Source organism: Silurus meridionalis, chromosome 6, assembly GCF_014805685.1.
Source record: "Silurus meridionalis isolate SWU-2019-XX chromosome 6, ASM1480568v1, whole genome shotgun sequence".
Taxonomy (NCBI): domain Eukaryota; kingdom Metazoa; phylum Chordata; class Actinopteri; order Siluriformes; family Siluridae; genus Silurus; species Silurus meridionalis.
The window spans coordinates 18,611,042-18,636,729 of NC_060889.1; the positions used below are offsets into that span (position 1 = coordinate 18,611,042).

A 25,688-nucleotide genomic window follows, 5' to 3' on the forward strand; every position below is an offset into this window, starting at 1 on the left:
CGGTCACTACTGCTTCAAACCTTTGCTTTATTTGCAAATAGAGGATTTTCCTTTCAAGGCAAAATAGTGTTAATATAAGGTATAATTCGCAAAACACTGGGACATTCATGTGCATTAATAAATGTTCACTTTGTACCAGGAATGGCTAATGTATTGTTGTTTTATGTTTTTTCCACTCCACATTTTGAGAAAGTGTTATCATTGTATATTATTTGATGGAATAGCCTGTTATTTAGAGCAATAGTTTACGGTTCAGGATGCACCTGTGTTGTTTGGCCACCAAAGACCAATGAGATTTTGCATATTGTTTGTGTTAAAAGCAAATCTCTTGTGTTTTGCAGGTAAAGTCATAAATTACAGAAAGAAAAATAGTTATAGTGGTTTTTGTTTTTTCTCTTTAACATTTTTAAACAGACCAATGAAAAAGTTAATATTCATAATTGTACTCCCTGTAAAGGACATCACTGTGTTGAGGTTATTGTGCTGAACCACTTCATCAGTGTTGGAGTGTTGGTATACTAAATTTTACATTATTGTGTTTACTCTTGTTTATACATATATACACTATGTGGCCAAATGTTTGTGGATACCTGATCATCCATCCATCCATCCATCCATCCATGTGGTTCTTTTCCAAACTGTTGTCACCAAGCTGAAAGCACACAGTAGTCTAGAATTTCTTGGTGGACTGCAGCATTAAAATTGTAGTTTGCTGGAACTAGAAAGCCTAAGCCTGTTCCAGCATGACAGTGACCCTGTGCACAAAATAAGCTTTTGCAAAGTGTAGTGTGGAGGAAATTGAGTGTCCTGCACAGAGCCCTGACATCAACCCCACTGTAGTCTGATATAGAATGCCAACAAATGCCAGGGTTCCTCACCCAACGTCAGTGCCTGACCTCACTAATACTCTGCTCACTGAATCAGCGACTGCTTATAGTCATCTACTGTGAAGCTTTGTCAGAAAAAAATGAAGGGAAATGAATATTCACCAAGCATATATGGAGAAGGGTCTGTGTCCACATATTTTGGCCAAATAAGTGTAACAATGGGAAAAAATCAGTCAGAACATGTACATTACTATGACTTTAATGAAAGGGAAAAGCAAGAAAATTGTTTGCAACATCTGCAAACACTGCATTGCGAAAAACTTTACAACCCTGGTTGTAATTTTTGAATTAATATCATATTAGCCTCATGTGATTTTAGTTTATGACTAAGTTTAGTCATAAAGACTAATTATTCAGAGACTTTGATTGTCAGACTTTCTTCAGGTTTCTTTGGCAAACGCAGGCAGTCAGAATTCTGTTTTGCCCCTAAATAGTGTATTATATAGGTTGCTGTTTTAAATATTATTCTTTTTTTGGAAATTGTAATGTTTGAAAATATAATTTTTTATTTGGCCCAATGATGTGGAAGTCATCAAATTAATTTCTTAAAATATAGTGCTAAAGAACTGTATAGTGTGCTGTAGTTCGTCGTTAGCCCTTTTGTATGTACAGTTTGAAATTCTTATACCAAGCATTGTGTATCATACGTGGTCTAGATGCAATGCATCTGCCTCTCACTGACAGGAAGACGTGCATAACGGAGTCTGATCTTGTACTTCTGTTAATTAGCCAAAATCTAAAGAACCAGCATCTGTGTTTATTTGCATCCACATCTTTACTACGTCTGAGTGTTTCATACATATGCACCTACACTCATAAGATAAAACTCACTAAGATTTTACCTCTTTTTACCGTCAGACCCGTCACAATGTTTACAGTTATCACCACCATGTTACCCAGTCCCACCACCCTAATCACAACATTTAGTGCTCAAACAGTTTCAAATGCTTTTTTTTCACACTAAACAGAAGGATCCTTGCTGTGTTCACGTGTGAGTGTGTGTTGACTCATTTGTCTCTGTCTATATTTGTCTCGGTGGCAGAAGATTGTTGTTGTGAGTCAAGAGGCAGTTGATCAAAAGCTCATTACAGCATTTGAAAGCTGAAATAGTGTGGAAGAAACATCAGTAATGTGCAAGAGCTTCTTACTGTAACGTATGAAATAGCAGCGTTATCATTAATCGACACAATCAAATTCAGTCCAATAGTAAAAGCACCCTGAGGCAAACAGCACAAAGAAAATGCGTGATTTTAAACATAAGCATTACAATGGTGCTTAGATTTAGGGATGTATTCAACTATATGGACAAAAGTATTGAGACACTTGCCAAGCTTATGTGGAACTTTATCAGGTTTCTGATAATAAAGTAATAATAATAATAATAATAATAATAATAATAATAATAATAATAATAATGGTTTTTGTACATTAAATATATCTGTTAGAAATTGCCTTAATTTAGGTTTTATTATGTGTGTGTGTATGTGTGTGTGTGTGTGTGTGTGTGTGTGTGTGTGTGTGTGTGTTATTTTTTGTTGTATATTAATTTATGTTGTATACTGTATTATATATAAATTATAAAATTATACAAAAATTTGATTTATATTTTTACAAATATAAACTTTGACTGACCTATTAGCTGTTTTTCTTTCTTGTGTGCATTATATACACAGCATTGGGCTCACTGGGAAGTGTATTGAGTGTGATGTTAATTTTGTATGAGCTACAAACTGACTTCAAATGTACAACAGAATATTAATAATGTAACTATACTTGGTACGACACTATATTTTTGGACAGAACAGGTGTGAGTGGAACATTTTGAAAAGGCTACAATTTGTGTGGCATTATAATTATGATTATGATTCATTTGATTCAAGTATTTAAATGTTACACTGATGTGTCATTATAACTTAGAATTTATCAACATTGAAAGTAGATCTAACAAGGCACTTTAGAAAGCTTTAGGAACAATCTTGAAACTGTTGCTGTAGGGATTAAACACTCACCTGCATACAAAAACATATCAGTGCTGAGAACAGTTATTTTTGCAGATTACATTTGTTTAAAAGAGTGTACAATATATAATGGTTTAAATTCAAAGCCAAGCTTGTTTGGTTTGGTTGTGGCTTTGATATGCAGTTGCCATTTCAGTACCTTGGACAGCACACAGAGGAATCGCTTGGCAGAATACCAAAGGCCATATGCATACATACATGGAAACATAAAAAAATTCTTGTTTAGCCTAATTCTGAATTTAACTCTGAATTTACAGTATCTTTTAAGAATTTATCCTGAAGCATGTTTGCCTTGCTATCCTTGTGAAAAACCTCTATTGATAGTGCAGATATTTAATGCTATGCCTTATGTTTTATTTCCATTTCATCACAAATTTGTACACTTATCACACCCACCAGCCAGCTCTTTTCTATTGTAAAACAGCTAACATTGAGAGAGGGAGTAACGCATGAACAGTGCTTCTTCCAAAATAAAATGTATATTTATAATCTGCTGCCCATGATGAGTCAACCAGCAGCATAACACACAAAACACAAAGGAATACTCTATATGCAGAGGCCCATGATTGGATAATGTAAATTTGACTGACAGGAGGATTGCCATCCCTTCCATTCAGACACCTATTTCGAATTCAAACTTCTGAGAGTGACCAATTTTTTTCAGGAACCTTGTCAGACATTTTTATCTTTTTAAGGCCCACCAAGACATAAAACATGCCTCTCATCCAGAGACACGTGCACATTTGTGCCTGTACATACTATATTTAGGGGTGATTTAGGACAGGTGTGCCGAGTGTGAAAAAAGAAGCGGACTGTGTCTTTTCCTATTATTGATGTCAGCCATCAAACTCTCATTTCCCCCATTAGCTCCACTTTAGTCTTCATAAGTGATGCCTGGCTTCAGTGTCAATTTAACAGCCAGCTATAGAGAGCAGGTTAAGTGCTCCAGGATGAAAGCTGCTTGAGTCTTGATCACAGGTCTTCAGCTTTTGCCTCATCAGCTTGTTTCATCTTCGTCATCATACAGTACATTTCTCCTGTCAGCATCTCCTCCATTGGCTAAATCTTTCATTAAGCAAATCTGGCAAATTTATGCAAGCCTTATTTCAGAACCAAAGACATTACATTATCTTCTAAGGAAAATTGAAAGAACAAACTGTGATAAACACCTCAATTATTATTACGGCTCATCAGCTTAATGCTGTTGTATCTGTCTTTTTAAAAACCTTATCTTGAAAGTTGCTCATTCATATTCATCTGTTATCTACCCTTCTTATAAGTGTGTTTTTTAGTTATCTGCTTTTTACTGCAGCGTGGAATTGAAAACTCTTCAGCTCAAGTGCTGGTGGTTCGGCTATTATCAAGCAACGTTCCAATACAAGTCTCCTTATTTATGAAGCACATATGCTAGCCTAATGAATGATTATAATACCCTCAAACTAAAGAGGTAATATAATTCACATTAATAACCCTAAGGCACTATGTATAACTTGTATGCAACGTGTCCTGAATGTGCAAATGATTAGATAATGAAAAGAAAAATTGTAGCAAAACTCTCAATCACATAATGTCCCATAATGGTAATTGAGAGCTGTTCGCTTTTCTCATTTTCATGTAAAGACAAAGAAGTCGTTATTTAGCATAAAACCGCTAATGATTTTGGACATAAGCCAGGATTTTTTAATAAAATAATTATTCATAGATTATGAAGGTGTTTTAAAGGCCCTATGTAAATGGGTTTTTAAATAAAATGCTAATGTTTTCTTGTAGTCATGTTTGTTGACATGTCTTTGCAGTTTGGCCAGTGAGAGGACACACTGAGTAGGAGACAGATTAGTCGACAGGCTGCTTTTCATGGTCTAATTCAATTCCGAACAAAAGCTGAACTTTTTCTGCATGTGTGATGCTGATGATGATAATGACATCACACACTTCCAATGCACAAATGCTTCTTTGTTTTTAAAACTGATGCGCACATCTCTTTGCTAATGAATAGCGAAATAGTGTCCACAAAGGGCAGTTTGGGCAGAGCCTGAATATGTATTGTATTTAAGCCTTTCAGCAAATATTAATCTTCAAATCCCTGCCTGCAGTCCCATACATTTTACATTTTCTTGAAAAACTAGTTTTTTTGAGTTATCAGTGTTTGGTATTGTATATGAAGTTGATATTAATTAAGATTGGAAATCATACTTTTCTATTGAATTGATGCAATGAGATGTCGGACTATAAGCCGCTACTTTTTTCCCACGTTTTGAACCCCGCGGCTTAAACAACGAAGCGGCTAATTTATGAATTTTTCCTGGGTTTTTCCCGGTTTCACAAACTTCAAGCCAAAAAACTGAACCCCATAACAATAGACCAATTAAATTTCCAAACGGAAAAGAAAAAACGCACCTCACCTGTGTTCTGAGCTGCACGGCATCGGGAGAAAAACTTCCACCGATGGAGATTTTTAAACGCACGACGATGCCAAAAGATAAACTACCAAGAGAAATAGTTGTGAAAGGAAGGAGGAAGACAGTGAACAATGACTTTCTTGGTTGGCTACTGTTTAGATACCAACCGTTGTAACGTGTTGAGTCAGGGTGAAGGGAGAGCTCTCTTCTGGCATGCTATTCCCAAAATACCGCTATGCTCCTAAAGGAAGTGCAACATATTTCACCCGTTAACGTGTGTAACGTGTCTTTCATTAAAACCTGTGTAAGGTACATTAGTCGGCTTATAGACAGGTGTGGCTTATTTATGTTAAAAATAAAAATATTTGTGGGTATAGCTTATATATGGGTGCGCTTTATAGTCCGGAAATTACGGTACTTGTAATATACAAAACCATTCGTCTTTCAGGAAAATAATGTACTTGTCTTGTAATTGATGATTTTTTTTAGAGTTCTAGTTTTGTTTCTTTTTCGTGGTTTTAGAACTTAGGTTTAACCAAAGATTAAGCTTCAGGTAGTTTTTAACAAACAAAAAAAACCTTACAGCTGGTTGCCTGTATGATAAAACTTTCAACTGTCTGTTATGGTTTTACTAAATGTACAAGCTAGCAGCCTGTGTCGGGTCAAGCCAAGTGAGTTAGTCTCTCGACTTAATTTTGTTCAACACTATTTCAATTATTCATATCGGTCTTCCATCCTAAATATGTCAAGTGTTTGTGTTGAGCGAACATTTGAGGACACATTCACTTTCACTTTCTGTGCTTTCTCTTTCTGTGAATTAATTGTTATTATTCCATTTAAACTTTGCTCTGATTTTATTGGCTTAGTAGCAAAATTATGACCTTCAGAAAGTGAGTGTGTGTTTATGCAAAAGGGTTGATACAGCCTATGGGTAGGTGCACACTATTGAGCCTGTAGATAATGATGTTATTGATTTGTACCTTGCAGATGTTTCTCATCTGTGTGTATTTGTGTAACATTGTTTGAATAAAAAAATGCACCATAACAGAAAACTAAAAAATACAGTATGCCCTCCTTCTAAAAATCTCTAGAGCTACTAGTTCTGCTCTCTTTTTGTACTTCACCTTTATTTCATGAAACACATTTATTTCCACCTTTGTTTACACTTCATACCAACTTATTTTTCTGCCAAGACTGAAATCTGTTGTTATTTGAATATGTATAAATAATTCCTAAAATGCCTTCTTATTCCACGTGTATTTATTCAATTAAAAAAACTTTTAGTTTAACTTGACTCTTACAAATGCACACACATGGATATGGGTCAGGGACATATATAGTAGTATATAATAGTCATTCAGAAATGCATTTAACATCAAATACAAATCAAATAAGGTGACGAAACAACTTATTTTTACTATATTTTTAAGAAATGTTGCATGTTAAGTTTTTAGGTTATCAGGTACACCTGCTTATAGCTCATATAGCTTGTTTATCAGCTTTTTGATCAAAAATTAATAACTGGTGAGTCGGTCTTTGTATAATTCCGAAGTTCTTATACGTGTAGTGCACCTCAGTGATCAAATATGTATATAGGTGTCCAGCATGTAAGATAATATACTGTTCCTTTTAAGTGTTGATTTTAAATTGTTGCACTGAGTTAAATATCATAAATACTCATCTGTCGCTTGGTATTTAGGTGTAAATGATGATGTGTCGTGTCATCACTAGTCAGATAAATTAGCAGATAAGGCAGAATGGTCAGTACAGTGTTTAGCAATATTTAATTCAGTAATATATAAAGTTTCAGGTTTGTAGACACAAAGATTCAATTTAAATCAAGAATAATTATGTCATTCATTTTTTTTCTCTATGTTTCTGTATTTCAAACTTGTTTTTCCTACAGTCATCATTCCTTTAATATATTTGAGCCAATAAAACGGCATTCATTTCTATCCATCTTTAATAATCTTTATCTTGGTGAATACAGAGACTATCCCACTAACACCCATTCCCACACTCTTTCACACTTACTGGTATGTTTTTTTTTGGACTCAGGAGGAAGAATCTCATAGAGAAACAGGGGGAATGTGAAATTCACAGTCAGTCACGTGAGCTCAGGATAGTGCATGAGAAATTTCTGAGGAGCTGGGTTCATTTTTTTATCCCAAATTCTCTGGATGTATTAAATGTATGTAGAAATGTGCTTATTTAGATTGAATATGAATATTCTGTTGAATTTGAATTTTTCTGTTGAATAGTGTAACAGTGTAAAACTGTGTACATAGTTTACTATAAAACAATATAGTTGAATTTCCAGGCTCTTTTGAGCTTTTATATTGTACTGTCTTATTTTATCTGGAAAAATGTGAAGGATTTTGCCAATAATCTGCTCTAAATGATGTAAGTACAAATCGTCACCATATGTTAGGTTTTTTTTTTTCAAGCTCAGATAGTGCTCTAGAGCCATGCCTTTCTTTAAACATCATATGTTATTGATCAGTCGCCCACATCACACATCGCTCGGGGTTCGTGTGATGGTGAGAGATAGCAGAGTGAGCAATTCTGTACTGCTGCCCGTCAGCAGGTTTGAAGGGTTAAGGCCATAGAAGACTCGATGAGGCATGATATTTTAAGGAGGCATGGTGTTATCTAAAGCTCAGTCTGGAGTTGGAAGAGTTTTGTTATGTCAATTATTCATGAGCTCTTCAAAAGCAACGTATGTATAGTAGAAGTGCAGAGTTCAGGAGAAGGGCAGAGAAAGAAGCAGGGTAATGTGTAATGGCAGGGTAATATCAGGGTAATGTGATTTTGTGTATTTGATGAACGGTGGAGAGATTAAAAATGTGATTCTGTCATTCTGTCAGGCGGAAGAACGTGCCGGAAACCGAAGTGCAAATAACGAAGGTTTTAATGAACAGCAAAGGGCAAATGGCAGAAAACGGCAAACCAAACATAAACTCCAGGTTTGACTAAACTTGGTGAATGCAATACAGAGAGAGTTTGTAGAACTTAACAGAATCCCGCAAACAATAGTAATCCAAACCAGAACCGGAATGTCTGTAGCTTGGGTAGTCCAACAAGGTTCTTCAGCCAAAACAACACAGTCTCACCCCACAGCGTCACATATCGACGCTGTGGATGTTGCGTCGGACGGCGTCCACATCCGACGCCGAGGGTACCCCCTTCGCGTCGCTTTTTGATGTAGAGGGACGGGAAACCCTTCGCTTCGCTTTTTGACGCAGATGGACGGAACCCCATTTGCGGGTTACGGTTAGGGTTAGGGTTAGGGTTCGGGTTAGGGTTAGGGTTTGGGTTAGGGTTTGGGTTAGGGTTAGGGTTAGGGCTACGGACATCTTCAGGATTTTTCGAAATTTACAAATTATTCCTGTACACTTATTATGATAGATAATACTTTATTCAGTGTATAGGACAGCGATCTGCGTTGAAAAGTGTAGCACACGGGCTCTCAACCATCTGCGTCGAAAAGCGAGGCGAGGGGAGGTTCCGTCTCTCACGCCAAAAGCGACGCGAAGGGGGTACCCTCGGCGTCGGATGTGGACGCCGTCCGACGCAACATCCACAGCGTCGATATGTGACGTTTTGGGGTGAGACTGCCCTGGCCGAAACTGTAGAACGGACAATGAGCTGGTGGGGGAACGGAGGTTATATAGGGTGGTGGTTGATGAGTGACAGGTGCAGGTGGTTAGTAGGTAGCAGAGCTACTTAGAGTGATAGGTGAGTTTGATGAAGGTGTGGCTGGTGGATCCCTGACACATACATATGTATAACATATTGGCAGAATTATTATTATTTTTTTGCTGCCATTATACTTTATATATAATTATACTAGTGTTATTGTATGTAATTTTATGTAATTGTATGGTTCAATGGGGCTAACTCTGGCTTATTTACAGTATCCAATGTATATCCAATGGATTGTCTATATTGATTTAATACAAAATAAAATAAAAAATAAATAAAAAATAAAAACATACAAAGAGAAAAGGTTTTTCTGTTGAATAATAATTTGTACAGAAAATTACATTTTGGAATCTTTAACTTTAATGTTTGTGATTTGTATTTACTTCTGAAAGTTGCAGTACACCTGTGCACTAATGAATTTGAACATTAACGTCTAGGAGATGTGTTTGTGTGTGCACGTGTATGTGTCCAGGCGGGTTGGTTGGGGTACACATACACAATTTTTCATAGAGGTTTTAGTAGAACATGTGGCATTACTTCAGAGATTAAGCCTCTTGAGTCCAAGAGCACATGCTCATTATACAAACTGTTATGAATATTGAATATTGTGTGTCCAGGTGTACACTGGTTTACAATTCTCAGTCTCTCTCTCTCTCTCTCTCTTTTTTTCCTTTCAGACAAACATTCCCTTCCTGCAGAATGTTTTGGGTAATACTCAGTTTGTGTACAGCACGGTGGACACGCAATTTATCGATGAGAATCAAGACCTGTTCATCCTCAAACCCACGCAGAACCGTGCACAGAAACTCCTGCATTATCTGGGTTAGTGTTCATGGGTTTATTAGCATCGTATTGTTCTCGAAACTACAAAAAAATTATTCTTGTCAGTATATTTGTTTATTTTGTAGAGCTATTTGTCTATGTGTGCACGCATGTGCATTCGACCATTAAACATATGTGTGGACATGTTTCCTGTAGGACATGTGATGGTAAATGGGCCAACGACACCAATCCCAGTGAAAGCCAAGCCTTCAAGCACAGATCCGGTCATTCCTACAGTCCCTCTAGGTATGAACACATGCACACACACATTAAGGTTTTTACTTACATTTTTTTCTTTCATTTTCCAGCACATTTTGGAAAGGCACATAAGAAGTCAGTATAAAGATTTTACTTGTTTGATGATACTTGTGTATTATGGACTCCCACCCTGTATTCATCCTTGTAAACAGCTTCCTGTGGGAGATTTCCCAAATATTTTGTAATTTTGATGAAGTTATAAATCATCTTGTGGCATTAGGACTCGACTGATTCAAGACTGCAAATCTCTTTTACTGACCAGAATATTATTCAAAGGATAATCACTGTCGTTTGCCTTATTGCATATATATAAGTATTAAGAGGAGTTTCTCACTCCAAGCACAAAATACTGGGCGGACATTATTGTAATGCACCACCTATTCCCATTTATCAAGACTGATAGTAATTACTGACTTTGTCATTGCATGAGCTATTTTAATTTCTTTAATAAATGGTTGTTTTTATATTGGTGACTGCAGAAAAACTGGGTATGTTCAAATAATGAATGTTCAGTTACATGTACCAATGAAACCATAGGGAATGTAAACTCTTTGCACTTTTTGGAGTCTTGTTCACCTAGGATAACATCTGCAGTGTGTTCAAAATTGCTCACGCTTTCCGAAACAATCTCAATACTCTTAATGTAATTAAACATAGATTTTTCATTATTGCACGGTTTCCAAATGGACTTTGGTGCAAAAGGCGCAACTCAGCACAAAGACAAGAGAAAGCATACACATCCTTTTTATGTTCAGGTTAGCCCTTCATAAAAAATGTGCTCCAAATCTGCCTGTTTGTTAATGCAGATTTATGTGTGTGTGTGTGTGTGTGTGTGTGTGTGTGTGTGTGTGTGTGTGTGTGTGTGTGTGTGTGTGTGTGTGTGTGCGTCCTCCATATCTGTTTAAGTAAGTCACCTGTTAAATGGTTAATTAGACATGCCCACCGAACGCAACGGTGTTTTCCATTACCTTAATTTCTTTTATATATATATATATATATATATATATATATATATATATATATATATATATATATATATTATTCTGACAGGGTCTGTGATAAATTGCATATTGCAAAACAGAACTATAACTCATGTTTAACACCTCATTTTACAGTTGAATGCAAACATTTGTGCACCCCCAACCAAATTATATTGTTTATTGAGTGCATTATTTTAACTTCAAATAAATACAACCACTAATAGCAAAAACTTAAAAAACTTTTCTACAAATGTTAATGCACTGTTTATTTTTGTAGAATAAATATTATGTAGAATAAATATTATGTAGAATAAATATTATGTAGAATGCTCCCTATGAGGTTGCATTTACATCTTTTCACTATTTTTGCCAGGAATGCATGACTGAACTGTTTCATACAACTGTATATTGGTTTCTTGTTTATGCACCTGAAAGTCACTTAAGGAATTTAGATTGAGTATACAAATGAATACATTCAAAAGGCATGAATTCAATTTGCAGAAGCCTTTTCAACCAAATATTTTTACGTTTCTTAAAATTGCATCTCAGTGCCTCAGAAAACCTTGGATTGATATTTAATGCATTCAAAGAGCCTTAAAATAGATTATTTGCATATAAAGTATTATTATAATGTATCTCACATAGTTTTTGCACTTTTTACTTTTTATTTATATTTTATTATGAACATGCTCTATTGTCAATAATCAGAGTTATACTTGAGTGAATGTACTTAACCCACATTATACGTAATGTCATTTTCAGTGCATTTTAAAACAGGATATTTAGCACAAATCGAATTTAATTTATCCATTTGTTTCTTTGTTAGATTATGAATAAAATATTCAGTAACAATGACATGCAAATTTGTGATTGAGAATTTGGGCTTCATTTATCTTCTTAATAAATATTATTCACATTGAAAAGTTATTGGTTGGTTTTTGAAACTTTAAACAAAGGAATACTTAGCAGCACTTACAAACAACATTTACTTTAAGATTCAAATTCATCTTTGAAAGACTTCCCTAGCATTTTTTGCACTAACACTTGGCCAGGTGTGGTTCCATACGCAAATAAACCAAGTGAAAATGAAACAGTTTTAGTGTTACAAAACAGCCTATCTATGTGAAAAGGGCACTCCTACTGCCAAATAACAGATTTATATTCTATCCTCAGTGAAACGTGACTATTGTGAATTTTTTGGCACAATTTAAATGAAGCTTTGCTTCTGAGCAGACAAAGCCTTGGTTAACAATGCAGTCTGCAAAAACGGTCAAGCCAAAAATGAGTTATTCTAGATACATCCTGCTTAACATGACTTGTGTTTAGCAACATTACTGTTCTTACACACAGACACAAACACACATATGTCAGCACAGGCCTGGCTGAATGACAGTGGGCAAGTTCACCTCTGCTCCCAGACCAATGGATGATATAGTTCTAATCCCTTGTTTTTCTCCCTTCTCTCAGCCTGATGAAAGAGAAGAAGGATCCATGTTAGAAATCTCATTACAGGGGTTTAGATGTGTTGGGTATACACCATCCTCCTCTGTTATCTCTACACACTGAATTAGCATTTTGCATTTGTATTGCACTTGGCTTGTATTATATTTTATTTATTTTTTTATTTTATTAGTTTCGCTGAGTATGTGGGAGTATGAAAGAGGGTGTAATGCTTTGTTAGTCTCACATTCTGTAGGTCTACATACAGTATATGTGTAGGTGTGTGAATGCGTTAAGTGGGTCATATCTGTATTAGGTATTTGGTATAACTCAATGCCTCTGGGACACTTCTGAGTCCCATTAAGTGTGTGTGTGTCTGTGTGTGTGTTTGTGTGTGTTTGTGTGTGTGTGTGTGTGTGTGTGTGTTTGTGTGTTTGAGAGAGAGGGAGCTAGGGAGAGACATGTCACAAAGAATGCTAAACAGATTTCGATTTCAAGCGCTTTACTTGCTTACATATAACATAAGCTGAGATTTCTTCTGTAAAAGCTACGGTAAACTGGAAAATCTCATCACTTTTCTCATTTATGTGTGTTCGTGTGTCACTACCTCTGAGAAATCATTCCTGCAATAAAACCTTATATAATGTTTGATTTTGATGAATTGATGAGACTAGTATTAAATATGTCATTATGTAATGAACATGCATAATGCATTACTATATATTTATATGCTCAAGTCAAATTAATATTGTGTGTGGGTGTACAGGACAGCCTCCTGCAGGTTTCCGTGACGTCTTGTTGAAAGAAGGTCCTGAGGGTTTTGCCCGGGCAGTAAGACAACATAAGGGTTTGCTCCTAATGGACACCACCTTCAGAGATGCTCATCAGTCTCTGCTGGCCACTCGTGTCAGAACACACGACCTGAAAAAGATTTCCCCGTACGTCGCTCACAACTTCAGCAGTCTCTTCAGTGTGGAGAACTGGGGAGGTGAGGAGGATTCTTGAATATTTTCACCATTCATATACACACTTGACATACTCAAATTACTACCCTTTTTACTTTAACAGTTTACATATTAACCTAAATTCATTGTGGTTCAAACTCAACCATTCATACACATCAAACATAACAACCTGCCACTTGTGTCTAATCTAACAAAAGTCTACATTTTATACCACAGTGTTGTTAATAATCAGATGATATTGATTAATTTTCTTTATATCATTTGGCTTATTTTAACACAATATTGTTTCTATGGTAACAACTGTATGCCAAATACTCCATATAAAAAATGCGTTAGTTGTTTTCGTGATATTTTGGTGTATTTTGTTGTTTGGAAGGAGTCTCCAGTGTCAGAGTATTGTCATGGTCAAAGGTAAAGCTGTAACTTTTCTGAATCTTCAGTATCGAGGGGGTTTAATTAGCTGTATTGAATTTCTTTGGTTTTCCTATTAACTTTCAGAGACAAGGAAAAACTTGTCATTGAAGGTCCACAACATTATGGTGTGCGTTTTTTGAATAAGTTAGATTTTTACTGTCATTTACCTTTGGTAAAAAACAGGGAAAAAACACAGCATACTTCCTGGCTGGAAAATATTCTCCTCTAACAGCATGCCCCATCAACTTTTGTTCACAAAAACATATTTAACTACACAGTACAGCATCCTATTTTTTCAATTACTTAAAAAGTCAGAGATTTATTTATTTTTCACCGTATAGTTTGTCAGTTGCTTAGAGCAAATGCACTCATGTATACTAAGAAGCTGTGGGCTTAACTGAAACAAAATATGTCACAAGTGAACTGCGTTATGCATATAAGATATACTGCAGGAAGGATAAAATCTCTTTAGAGGATCACTGCTGCAAAATTCTTAAATGATGCAGTTAAAGCTAACATTAGGCCAACTTTGTTCCTTTCTGTCATCCAGCTGCTTAGTACTTCCACAGCTGCATTATATGAAAAAAAAAGTTTGTGGACACCTAACCATAATATTCATATGTGCTTTTTGAACATCCAATTTAATCCCAATCACATTTAATACCATTTAATCACATTTAATCATCATTTGCTAGTATCATAGCATTTGCTCTTCTGGGAAGATGTTTCACTTGATTGGAGTGTGTGAAGATTTGTGCTCATTCAACCACAAAGACTTTAGTAAAGTCAGGTACTGATGACGGGTGGGAAGGCCTGGGGTGCATTCATTGTTCAAATCCATCTCAAAGATAGTGTTGAGGTCAAAACCTTCATTGAGTAAAGTCAAGGGAAAATGTAATGCTACAACAGCTAAAGATATCCTGTACAATTGTGTGCTTCCAACATTGGGGTAACAGTTTAAAGAACCCCATAAACTAATTGCTTAAAAAGTAGTGTCCCAAGACTTTTGTCCAAAAAGTATATGCAATTTGTGCACATAGATCTAAAATCACACTCCTCATAAATACAGTCCTTATTGTCCCATCACATTCATAATCCAAATGAGAAAGCGTGACATGAAAACATCATTGTTAAAAGCAACATCAAATAAGAGGATGCCATTGTATCATGGAGTGCGATGCAGCTCAAGTATGACGTGCAGATTTGAAAGAAGCCAAGAGAAGATAACAGAACATATCTGCGTCTTTGCTTAAAAAAAAGAAATCATCTTTGTCATCTGATACAGAACAAAGCAACCAGTTAACAAGGCGTAACTGCTATATCTCACAGCAGCATGATAAATCAAAATTAAAATACAGTGCCTTCCAGCATCTTCTGACAGCACAGTCCATTACTTGTGTTTTTGTTGTATACAGAGAAAATCTGCATTAATGAAAAAAAGATGAATGTGAGGCAGATGTGGAGAATGTTAGATTTCATTTGCAGGTATTTCTGGGGCTTATAGTTTTACTATGAGGGAATTACAGCACTTGTATTGTCTATAACTTCCTCTAATATAAGCTCTAGCAGCCTGAAGTGTAATGTTTAATGGTTTTGGTTGTGTTGCGTAAGAACCCAGAGCTATGAATGTGTAATCCTGGGTCTTATTTGCTCTTGGGATTTTTTTTTTGTTTGCCAGTAGCTTTTGATTGTGGCTTTACATACTTGATTTATTGACAATTTACTCAGAAATCAATTTCGAGTAGTTAGGTGTTATTGATTTCCCACATTTTTCTGCTGACTGTTTCTTGTTGTCATGGTTGTATGTTTTGAGTTGCAGTGTTTAATGAGGCTGAAGCTTTTATCCTCCTTTAAGAGAAACGGCAACTTTGTACATTCCTTGTGCCTATTAATCTTTCGTTACATCCATTAAAATAATCAACCATTTATAACCAAATTGATCAATTTTACCATTATAAAATATTGTTGTATTTAATGTTGCTGTTTTTTTAATACCAATTAGTTTAATTAGAATTTGAAAGTGTAACACTGTGGATGAACAATAAGGGTTTGGTAATTATAGTCAGAAGTCTAAAGGCTTCTCACTTGCTATTAACTAATCATGCAAATTTTTTATTGGTCAGAAGTGAACACACTGTAATCTAGTAATGATTCTAGTGCCTCGCTGAACATCTTGGATGCTGTGTTGGAGCTCAAACAAAGCAGCACTGAATATCTCTGCTTTTAAGAATAATAATAAGAATAAAATCCTGTACATTTTGTATGCAATATGTATTTTGTATCATTTTGACATACATTGACTATTTCTATGATCTAACAGTACAGTTATGTCTAATAAAAGTGAATCAGGCAGTTCAATACATGGAGTTAGCTGATATAAAATTAATGTCTAGAGGACAAAAAAAGCACAACAAAAAGTGCATTTTGGGGGATAAGAAACAAAGAAGATAATCTGATTTAAACAGATAGATTGTGCAGGTGTTTGATTAAAAACATATTTCATCTTTTAGCATATAGTAATCCCTGTTTATTGTGGTGGTTACATTCCAAAATAAAATAAAAAAGCGATAAACGGACGCCACCCAAAAAATGCAAATTTATGTATACAGTAATCTACTGTATTAATATTTTACTTCATTTTAAAATGAATGATTATATTTTTATTAATAAATTTCATTATTTTAACATAAAACTCCATAAAAGCAATTCCCTATAAATGTTTTGGTCTATCATGTTATCTGTGAGAGTTTTGGTTATCATGTTATCTGAGGAACATCAGCGGAACAAACTAGTTATGTAGCAAATGCAATTCCGCGATAAACCAACCGGGGGCGTGAGATTTGAACCGCAGTAAAGCGGGGTATTACTATATTTTTTTTTATGATAGACACAATGACAAAGCAGCTTTGCTGAAATAATGGTGAATATTTATACTTGGATCTCTTATGAATAAGTCCAAGGTGAGAGTGGTATCAAAAAGATGATATGAGGAAGAAACCAGGCTGAAAATATAAAAAATAAAAAACAGTGAGTGTATTTGATAGTGTAATATAAGACTAGTGTAAAAAGAAGAGTCCATAGTACACCACAGTAGTGGTTATCATAAAAATATTTAACATATTTCAGTTCTTTACATGCATGAACATTGTTTTTGTTTTTTGCATTATGGACGTAATAACTTTATACTTTAACAATAAAACCTTTCTTCTCTAATCTAAGTGTTACTTTTAATTAATAGTTGCTGTGTGTAAATATTCCCAAAGGTGAAATTTAGGTTTTTACCATTAACATCTGTCTCTGTACCTCTCCTTGCTTCTTCGTAGGTGCTACATTTGATGTGGCTATGCGCTTCCTGTCAGAGTGTCCATGGCGTAGGCTGCAGCAGCTGAGAAAACTTATACCCAACGTGCCTTTCCAGATGTTGCTGAGAGGAGCTAATGCAGTGGGTTACACCAACTACCCCGACAACGCCGTATTCAAGTACGAACATGCATAAATGCAAGCATTTAACTGTACAAACTCAAACTTACTTAAAAGACAGCTTATGTGTGAAAGTATTGTAGATGCTGTGGCAGCATGCAATGGCATCAATTCAGTGGCTTGTAGCCATGATGCACAGCATAGGTTACATCACAAGCAGGCAGCATGAAAAGGGCAAATCCATAATGCAGAGAACAAGCAATAGTCCTAACCAAGAAATGAGGAAAAAAGGGAAAGGGCTCATAATTACTGTCACTCTCTCTCTCTCTCTCTCTCTCTCTCTCTCTCTCTCACACACACACACACACACACACACACACACACACACACACACACAGTAATGTTGATGACACTTAACAAGAAGACTGAGACACAGGATTAAATAAACAGACCAATCAGGATCTAAACATAGAACAAAGGTTAGTACAAATTAGATTAGATTAGTACAAAGGTGAGGACAGGACCAAAACCAAACAAAAAGTACATGCCTCAGTGAAACAAAATTGCAATTGATGCCAAGATGGGAAACACACCATGCACTGAAATTATTTGTGACTCTGTAATAGAATTTAAAGTAGGAGGACAAAGAAGTCAGACAATTCCCCATGTGTCCCACCACTTTCAGTATTATTTTAAAAGTGATAGCTATGATGTGTTTGGAATAAATTTGGTTGAACCAGTTCTATACAGAATATGGTTTGGTACCGATTTCCGAAAAGGCAGAAAGAAAAAGGCTCAAATCTTAGGTTTTATATACAAAGCACATATTTTCATGCCTTGCAGTCACCTGACGCTACCTCATGGGCTACTTTAAGAAATTACTAACTTACTCCAAACCAAGTGAATTATTTCATATGTTAGATCTGAGAACTCAGTAATAGCTTTTATACATGACACGTCTTTCCTCCCTATATCTATGTTTAGGTTTTGTGAAGTGGCAAAGGAAAATGGTATGGACATATTTCGTGTATTTGACTCTCTAAACTACCTGCCTAACATGCTGATGGGAATGGAGGCTGCTGGCGCTGCTGGAGGGGTAGTGGAAGCAGCCATCTCTTACACAGGAGATGTGTCTGATCCTATGAGGCAGAAATACTCTCTGGAATACTATCTGCAGCTAGCAGAGGAACTTGTCAAGGCAGGGACTCATATACTGGCTATAAAGGTATGTGAATATGGAAATGTAAAAGATGTGCACACATGCATATTATTACCTGAAACTGGCAAAGTAATGATATTGAGAGTCTCTGTCTAGGACATGGCTGGTTTGTTAAGACCTGAAGCGAGTCATTTGCTGATCACAGCTCTGAGAGATAGATTCCCAGATGTTCCCATCCACGTACACACTCATGACACAGCAGGCGCAGGTGTGGCAGCCATGTTGGCATGTGCTGAGGCGGGTGCCGATGTTGTAGATGTCGCAGTGGACTCCATGGCTGGCATGACATCTCAGCCCAGTATGGGCGCTATTGTGGCCTGCGCCAAGGGCACCAAACTGGATACTGGTAAGTGAAATATCCATAAATTAGATTAGAGATTGTATGTGGAATTGCATTAAAATGCATTAAAATGCATTCAAAATGTGAGTCAAAAACAATCATTTAGGTTTGTGTCATGCCATGCTTACAGTATATAGGGATCATCTATTGATTATCAGATTATCAGATTATCAATCTATTGCATCATCTGTAACCATTACATGCAATTAAATACATTATACACAATATACATAATCCAAAAAGAAAATCCTGAGATGATCAAAATAAAACTAAAGCACATACACTTTAGATGTTTTTAAAACAAAAATTCGAATTCAAATAGATAAATTGCTACAGTGGAATGTTCTGGAAAAGAACTGAAAAGAGAAGTAAAACATAGATGAAACATAGCAGGAGGCAGTGTGAGTCAATTGTAGACCTTTAGAATAACTAAACAGGGAGCAAGTAGTCTATATCCAAACATATAGATCATTAGTAATTATCATATAGATCATCAGATTCATCTGATCAGATATTTCCTCACTTTCATATTAGAGGAAAAGCAAAAAGGTCTGTGATTTTAAATGAACTAAATATACACTGGGAAAGATTCATAAAAGCAGTTGGTGGTTTGTGTTGTAAAAGTGGTCCTCTGATTATGGGATGCCTTTTCAGTAGAGAGTCACTGCAAAACCAGCAGGAAGTGCTTCCAAATTATAACAACTGAAAGGCACTTTGGAGAAAAAAATCGTTAGTCAGATTAATTGTCAAAGCATCACTACCATCTTCTTTCGGCTGAGCACAGTGCTGTTTGACAAAGCTTTCAAGCAAAAACTACGGCGATCAATACACTCTCCAGGAGTAAATTTAACACAGTGGGCATTTATTTAATACTGCCAATTTTACTGTTTATGATATTGTGGAACAAGATTTGTGAGGGTCATCAAATGCCCATTTTTGAGAACAGAGCCAAAGACTTGGACAGAATTTTAATGCTTTAAATCTATCATAATGGTACAGGGGTAGAAGAGGCACTTGAAACATGTCAAAAGGCTTTTTTCTATTTCCTAAGTTATTGTCTGAAAGAAGGATACAATAAAAATCCTCTAAATGTAATGTGTATTCAAGCACCAGAGGGAAAAAAAGGGTAGGAGTCCTCTTAATACTGTCAATGCATAAAGACTGACCCTACCCATACACACATTTTATTGGGTGTGAGAATCTTCACACAGCTCCAGCAGAGATAAGACATGGTCTCCCTGCTGTAGAGCTGAGAGAACACAAGCTGAGCCACGTCATCACCCAGAACAGCCTCTCTGCTCTTCAGTAAGTGACTGCAATATAAAGCAGATGATGATGTTAAGAGTGGACAGAAGAAGCAATCAGCCTATTTCAGGCATTGAGCAGAGACATGGTCGAGGTTGAACAGGAGATGACTGAAGAGCTCTCACAAAGAAGCCACAGTAGACGTAGGTTAATGGAAACTTTAGAAAGCTGAACATTTGAACAAAACCACAGGGAAAAAACACAATACAACTGCTGTTCAAATGGACAGAAAATTCCCTCAGGAGAATAAAACAAAAATGCATGGAATTCCCACAGGAGCCAGAGACTGTGTTTGGGACAAAAAGCAAAACGACTGAACAGAGCCTGCAATATCTTAACAGCAAAATAAAATGGAGTGTGTGTTTATACACTATATTTCCAAAAGTATTGGATCACCTGACCTTTCCTGCTATATTCTTTTTCAAAATTGTTGTTTCAATTGTTGTTTCAATTGTTTCAAAATTCTTTTTCAAAATTGGACGTCTTTAGATGCGATATAATAACATTTTGCATTCACTTGAACTTGGGAACCCAAACCTGTTTCAACATGGCAATGCCCCTGTGCACAGAGTGAGCTCCTTGAAGATATGGTTAACATGCTTTGGAGTGGAAGATCTTGAGTGCTATAGAGCTCTGATCTCATCCCTTTGGGATAAATTGGAATGCTGACTGCACCCCAGGCCTCCTCACCTACATCAGTACTTTCCTTTCATTGTGGCTGATGAACACAAATATCCATAAGCACACTCCAAAATCTAGTGGAACATCTTTCCACAAGAGTGAAGGGATTTATAAGAGCAAATTAGGTTTATATGTGAAACACAATGCACAAAAATCACATACCATTACATGTTGTTTGATTGGCAACATTTGCCTGGCTGTAAAAAAATTTAACCAATCAAAATCATGTATTTAAAAGCTTCTAGCCAAACAACTCTAATATGAGCACTGAGGTAACGATCAATAAAGTACTGCAGGTCTGCTGCAAGACAAGATAAAGAAAGGTAGATCTGACACAGCAGAAACATGTTTGCCCTATTATTTAGAGATTGCAAGTTAGAATCTAAGAGCCAAGGGAGCAACACTTGGCACTTGGGATGGAATACTCTTACTCCATCACTGTGACACTAGGTCATCTTGGGCATTTTTACGATGGTGTATGTAGAAGAGGGTATATAGTATAGTGGTTTTCCTCAGAGTATGTAACGCTGTCCTGTGGTGTGCTGCATGAGTGCAGCGGTTTATAGTTTGAACAACATGGCCTTCAGAACCTATTTCTTAGTTACACTAGTGCTACCAAATTGTGTATTACTGTTACAAAAATCAATGCTGCCTAACGATTACTTTGTAATTATTTTCCACCACTTCATTAATTGGATCTTGAACAAATGGCACACATTGATCTTTCAGCCTGTATCATTTGGCCTGCTCTCTTCCTTTATCTCCCTCCATCTCTCTTACACCATCATCCTGTGCAGCAAGAGAAGATCTTTAAAATCTTCCACTGCATTTGCCCAGACCCTTGAAGCTTCCCATGACCTTTGTACATGAAGGCAGCTTCTTACCAAACACATACACACCATATTTTTATTCAGAAGCTCATAATGCAAGGTGAATTTTTAAAATTCTGAAGCCCATCAGAATTTAATTACAAAACTTGCCAGCTTTTTTTTTTTACCTTGTTGTTTTCATGATGTTGACAGTTTTGACATAAGCTTGTTAGCTTGGTCACATTGAACCAATGTTGATCTCCTCTGCATATCTTTGATTATTGAATGCTCTCTGTTCTTTCATCATTTTACCAGTTCACTTCAGACTAACTAAATGGTGTAGCAATGATTTTGTCAGATCAGTGTAGACCTTGTGGCCTTTACAAATCTAGCTGTGAGATAAAGTGATGGTAAAATGTCAGTTTTTTAAAAACTGTGTGAAAACACTTTACAACTGGTACATACTGTGTGTAATACTTTTTTAAAGAACAAAATTAGGTTTTGTTGCAAACGGTGTTGCCTGTCAGTGTCAAATGTTATCTCCATTTCACAGCTAGACAGCTGTTCTACTTGGGCCCTGCACACAACCAACAGACCGGCACAATTCAGAAGTGTGCCATTTAAGGATAACAGCTTTGTAGGTCCTTTTCTTCTTAGTTTATCTTATTTTCAACAATGACCAAACGATTTCTCTGCTTTAGGTTGATTTATTTTGAAGTCAAACATAAAAAGCATCCTTCACTGAGCTAATAAGGCTGTAGTGTGCACACATTAAACACAGTTAGAGTAGATCATTCTAAAGGAGACATGGTGTAAAGCTGGCTTTGTCATTCCTCTAAGCTTGATGATGCATTGTGGGTGGCACTTTGACAGGATGCTGTGGTTAGCTTCATGGATGTGTGTGTGTGTGTGTGTGTGTGTGTGTGTGTGAGAGAGAGAGAGAGAGAGAGAGAGAGAGCTTTTATCCTTCTTCACTGGATTCACTGTCATAGGTAAGAGGAGAAAGTTACAACAATGGGAACTGGCAATTAAAATAAGAATGTAAATAAAAATAAAAGACATAACTGTAAAGTAGAAGTGACGATAAAAGGCTGGTTAATAGGTTAACAATTTAAAGCTAATAAACATCAACAAAAATTTCTACAATGCTCATATTTATATAATTTATATAATAAATAAATTTAAAAAAAAACTACTATATATATATATATATATATATATATATATATATATATATATATATATATATATATATATATATATATATATATATACTGTTTCAGTGACCGTGGTTTAACTTGACTGCAGCTAACTACTGTTTATATATATAAAAATATATATAAAATTCCAGAAATGTACTCATCATTCATAATTTACTCTGATGAAATCTCATGCGACCCCATGCGAGACAATAATTATCCCTTTTTCCAACGTATGAATGCAGTATATGCTAATTAGCCATTAGTTAATTTATACCTGTCTTGGTTATCAGTTTGACTCTCATGGTATTATGAAACCCTGCTTTGATAAAGGTATACACAGGTATAAACAGTATATAGGGTTTACTACTATCCATGGTTTCAGGTTTGCCCTAGGGGGCATGGAACCTACCTCCCACAGATGCAGGGGTCCTACTATGCTATGTGCATGAATATGCAGATTTTGTGTTATGAGCAGTGTGGGGTGAGACGTTATCTACAGAGGAAATTGGGGGAAAAACATGTTCATGATACCAATTCCTAACAAAACACATGCTATTCATACAGAAGTAGTTGTAGCTAACAACACAGGTTTATTGTCATCTTTCATTTCTACCATTTTGGGATTTTTAAATAATGGGATCAAGTTGTGGTTTTCCATTGGAAAGGGTGTTAGAAAAGCATTGGTACATACACATGTTTGTGTGTGTTCAATTCATGCTTGCACTCATTTATATTGACAATGCTCACTCATACCCCACACCCAGATCAGCAGCTGACCTCTATAGCATGTAATAAGAGTTCTAAAGGTCTAAACTGGAGTGCTGTATGTCAAATCATCATTCATCATTTATAAAGAGTACAAACACTAAAAACTAAATTCTACAGCTACTTACTTATCGATAGGAGATATTGTATTTTATCTGTTACTGAAACTATTTCTTTGGACAATAGGATCTATATGAAAAAAGTCATTTGTTACAAAAGAAAATAAATAACACTGTATGAAATCTCTAGAGCTTACTCCAGTATCTTATGTAGTAACTGTCTCAATCTCAGGGGTCACTAACTCTTGTCTCTAATCACAAACCACATTAAAGCATTTCTTAGAAAAGCACGGACACGACTAACACCGCATTCTCTGCTTATTTCTTTCACTTTTTCTCTATCACGCACAGCCAGTTGCACTGCTATATATCCAGAGGTCATACAGATGGGCAGTGAATAAGGATTTCTCAAAGAAGACTGTATTCAGGATATTTAGAAGCCACTCAGAACACTTTGGTCTACACTATTAAACAAAATTTCTCTCATATTCTTCATTATCAGATTATCATCATCATTATCATCTTATTATTATTAGTAGTAGTAGCAGTAGCAGTAGTTGTAGTATTTGTTGTAGTATTGTTATTATTAAAGCTATATAGGGCTGCAGGCTGACAATAATCAGGAAAACAGCTGAGCTGAAGATCTCTATAAACATAATGAACTGGCAATCAAAAAATTCCAGATAGACACACTATCGACTGTGTTCTGGATTTATTTCATAACACTTTTGCATAATAATAGATTTCTTTTTGCCAATAAAGTGATAGTCCAGCTTTTTTCAACCTTGTCTCGGTGCCTGCAGTGTAGTGCATGTGTAATTACCACTGGAAAGAATTTCTTTGTGTTTATATTTGGGAAAAAAAAAAACAGAAGCTCCATCAATTCAAAACTCACTCATTATGGAAATCTAATGGCAGTTGTTAGAGCAATGAATAAACATTTATGCAAAATGTATTCTCGTAAAAAGAATTGTTCATGAATTTTGCAGTCATAGAATTAAGCCCTAAATTAACCTCTCAATCTGTACAATTCATCCTTTCTCAGATGGAGCTACTTCAGCTGAGAGAAAATGAGTAGCTCACAGTAGTTCAGTGTCAGCCTGCTCAGTTTTGAGCAAAGCAAAATTAGCTTTATTGACTTACCATAGGCCTTTGTTTATAGAACATAATTATTAAACTATTGCTGATAAAATTTTGATTTAATTGTTTTAAAAGTCCTTTTTTCTGTGTAGGGAATAAATATAGGACTTCTAGTACAAAGGAATCACACCTACACAAGAGATATGTTACCTGGAATATTACTTTAATGTAGACATTATGGTTAGTATTTAGCAGATACAGCAGATTCTCTACTGTTTTGTATTTCTTTATTGTATTGTGGGTCCAGGTGGCTTTGGGGATTGAGGTTTCAAATCCTGCCTTTGCACAATGTGCACAGAGTTTGTCGGTACTCCGGTTTCCTCCTAAGTCCAAAGACATCTGTAGAGTGCGATTGTGCCCTGAATTGGCCCCCACCACCAGGGTGCCCTGAGCTCTCTGGGATAGGCTGCAGGCTCACCCATTACCCTGTGTAGGATTAAATAGTATAAAAGAATGGATGAAATGGTATTTTACTTGAACTCAGCATCAGTGAGCACCATATTTAACACAAATCCAAAGTAAAATAACAGAGAGAGAGAGAGAGAGAGAGAGAGAGAGAGAGAGAGAGAGAGAGGAAAACAGTGTTATGCAATATACACTATAGTGGCAAAAGTTTGTGTACACCTGGTCATAAGAGTATGGTATGCACTTTTTTGAGCATCACATTCCACAATTATTCACAATTTGCTCTTATAATAACCTTCACTTTCCTAAAAGATGTTGCACAACATTTTGGAGTGTGCTTCTGGACATTTGTGTTCAGCTACAAGGATGTTAGTAGAGTCAGGTACCGATGTAGGTAGGATGAGGAGGCCTGGGGTGCAGTCAGTGTTCACATTCATCTTAAAGGTGTTCATTAG

The 25,688-nt window shown here is 36.0% G+C and overlaps 1 protein-coding gene across 1 annotated transcript in view; it reads left to right on the forward strand.

Annotated features, from left to right (window-relative positions):
- pcxb (pyruvate carboxylase b) overlaps positions 1 to 25,688 on the forward strand; it is a 193,881-nt gene that overhangs the window by 136,359 nt on the left and 31,834 nt on the right. The window contains exons 11-16 of the mRNA XM_046850993.1: positions 9,687 to 9,831; positions 9,988 to 10,077; positions 13,276 to 13,497; positions 17,212 to 17,368; positions 18,293 to 18,533; positions 18,624 to 18,873. Coding sequence (XP_046706949.1) covers positions 9,687 to 9,831; positions 9,988 to 10,077; positions 13,276 to 13,497; positions 17,212 to 17,368; positions 18,293 to 18,533; positions 18,624 to 18,873 — 1,105 coding nt within the window. The remainder of the gene's footprint in view (positions 1 to 9,686; positions 9,832 to 9,987; positions 10,078 to 13,275; positions 13,498 to 17,211; positions 17,369 to 18,292; positions 18,534 to 18,623; positions 18,874 to 25,688) is intronic.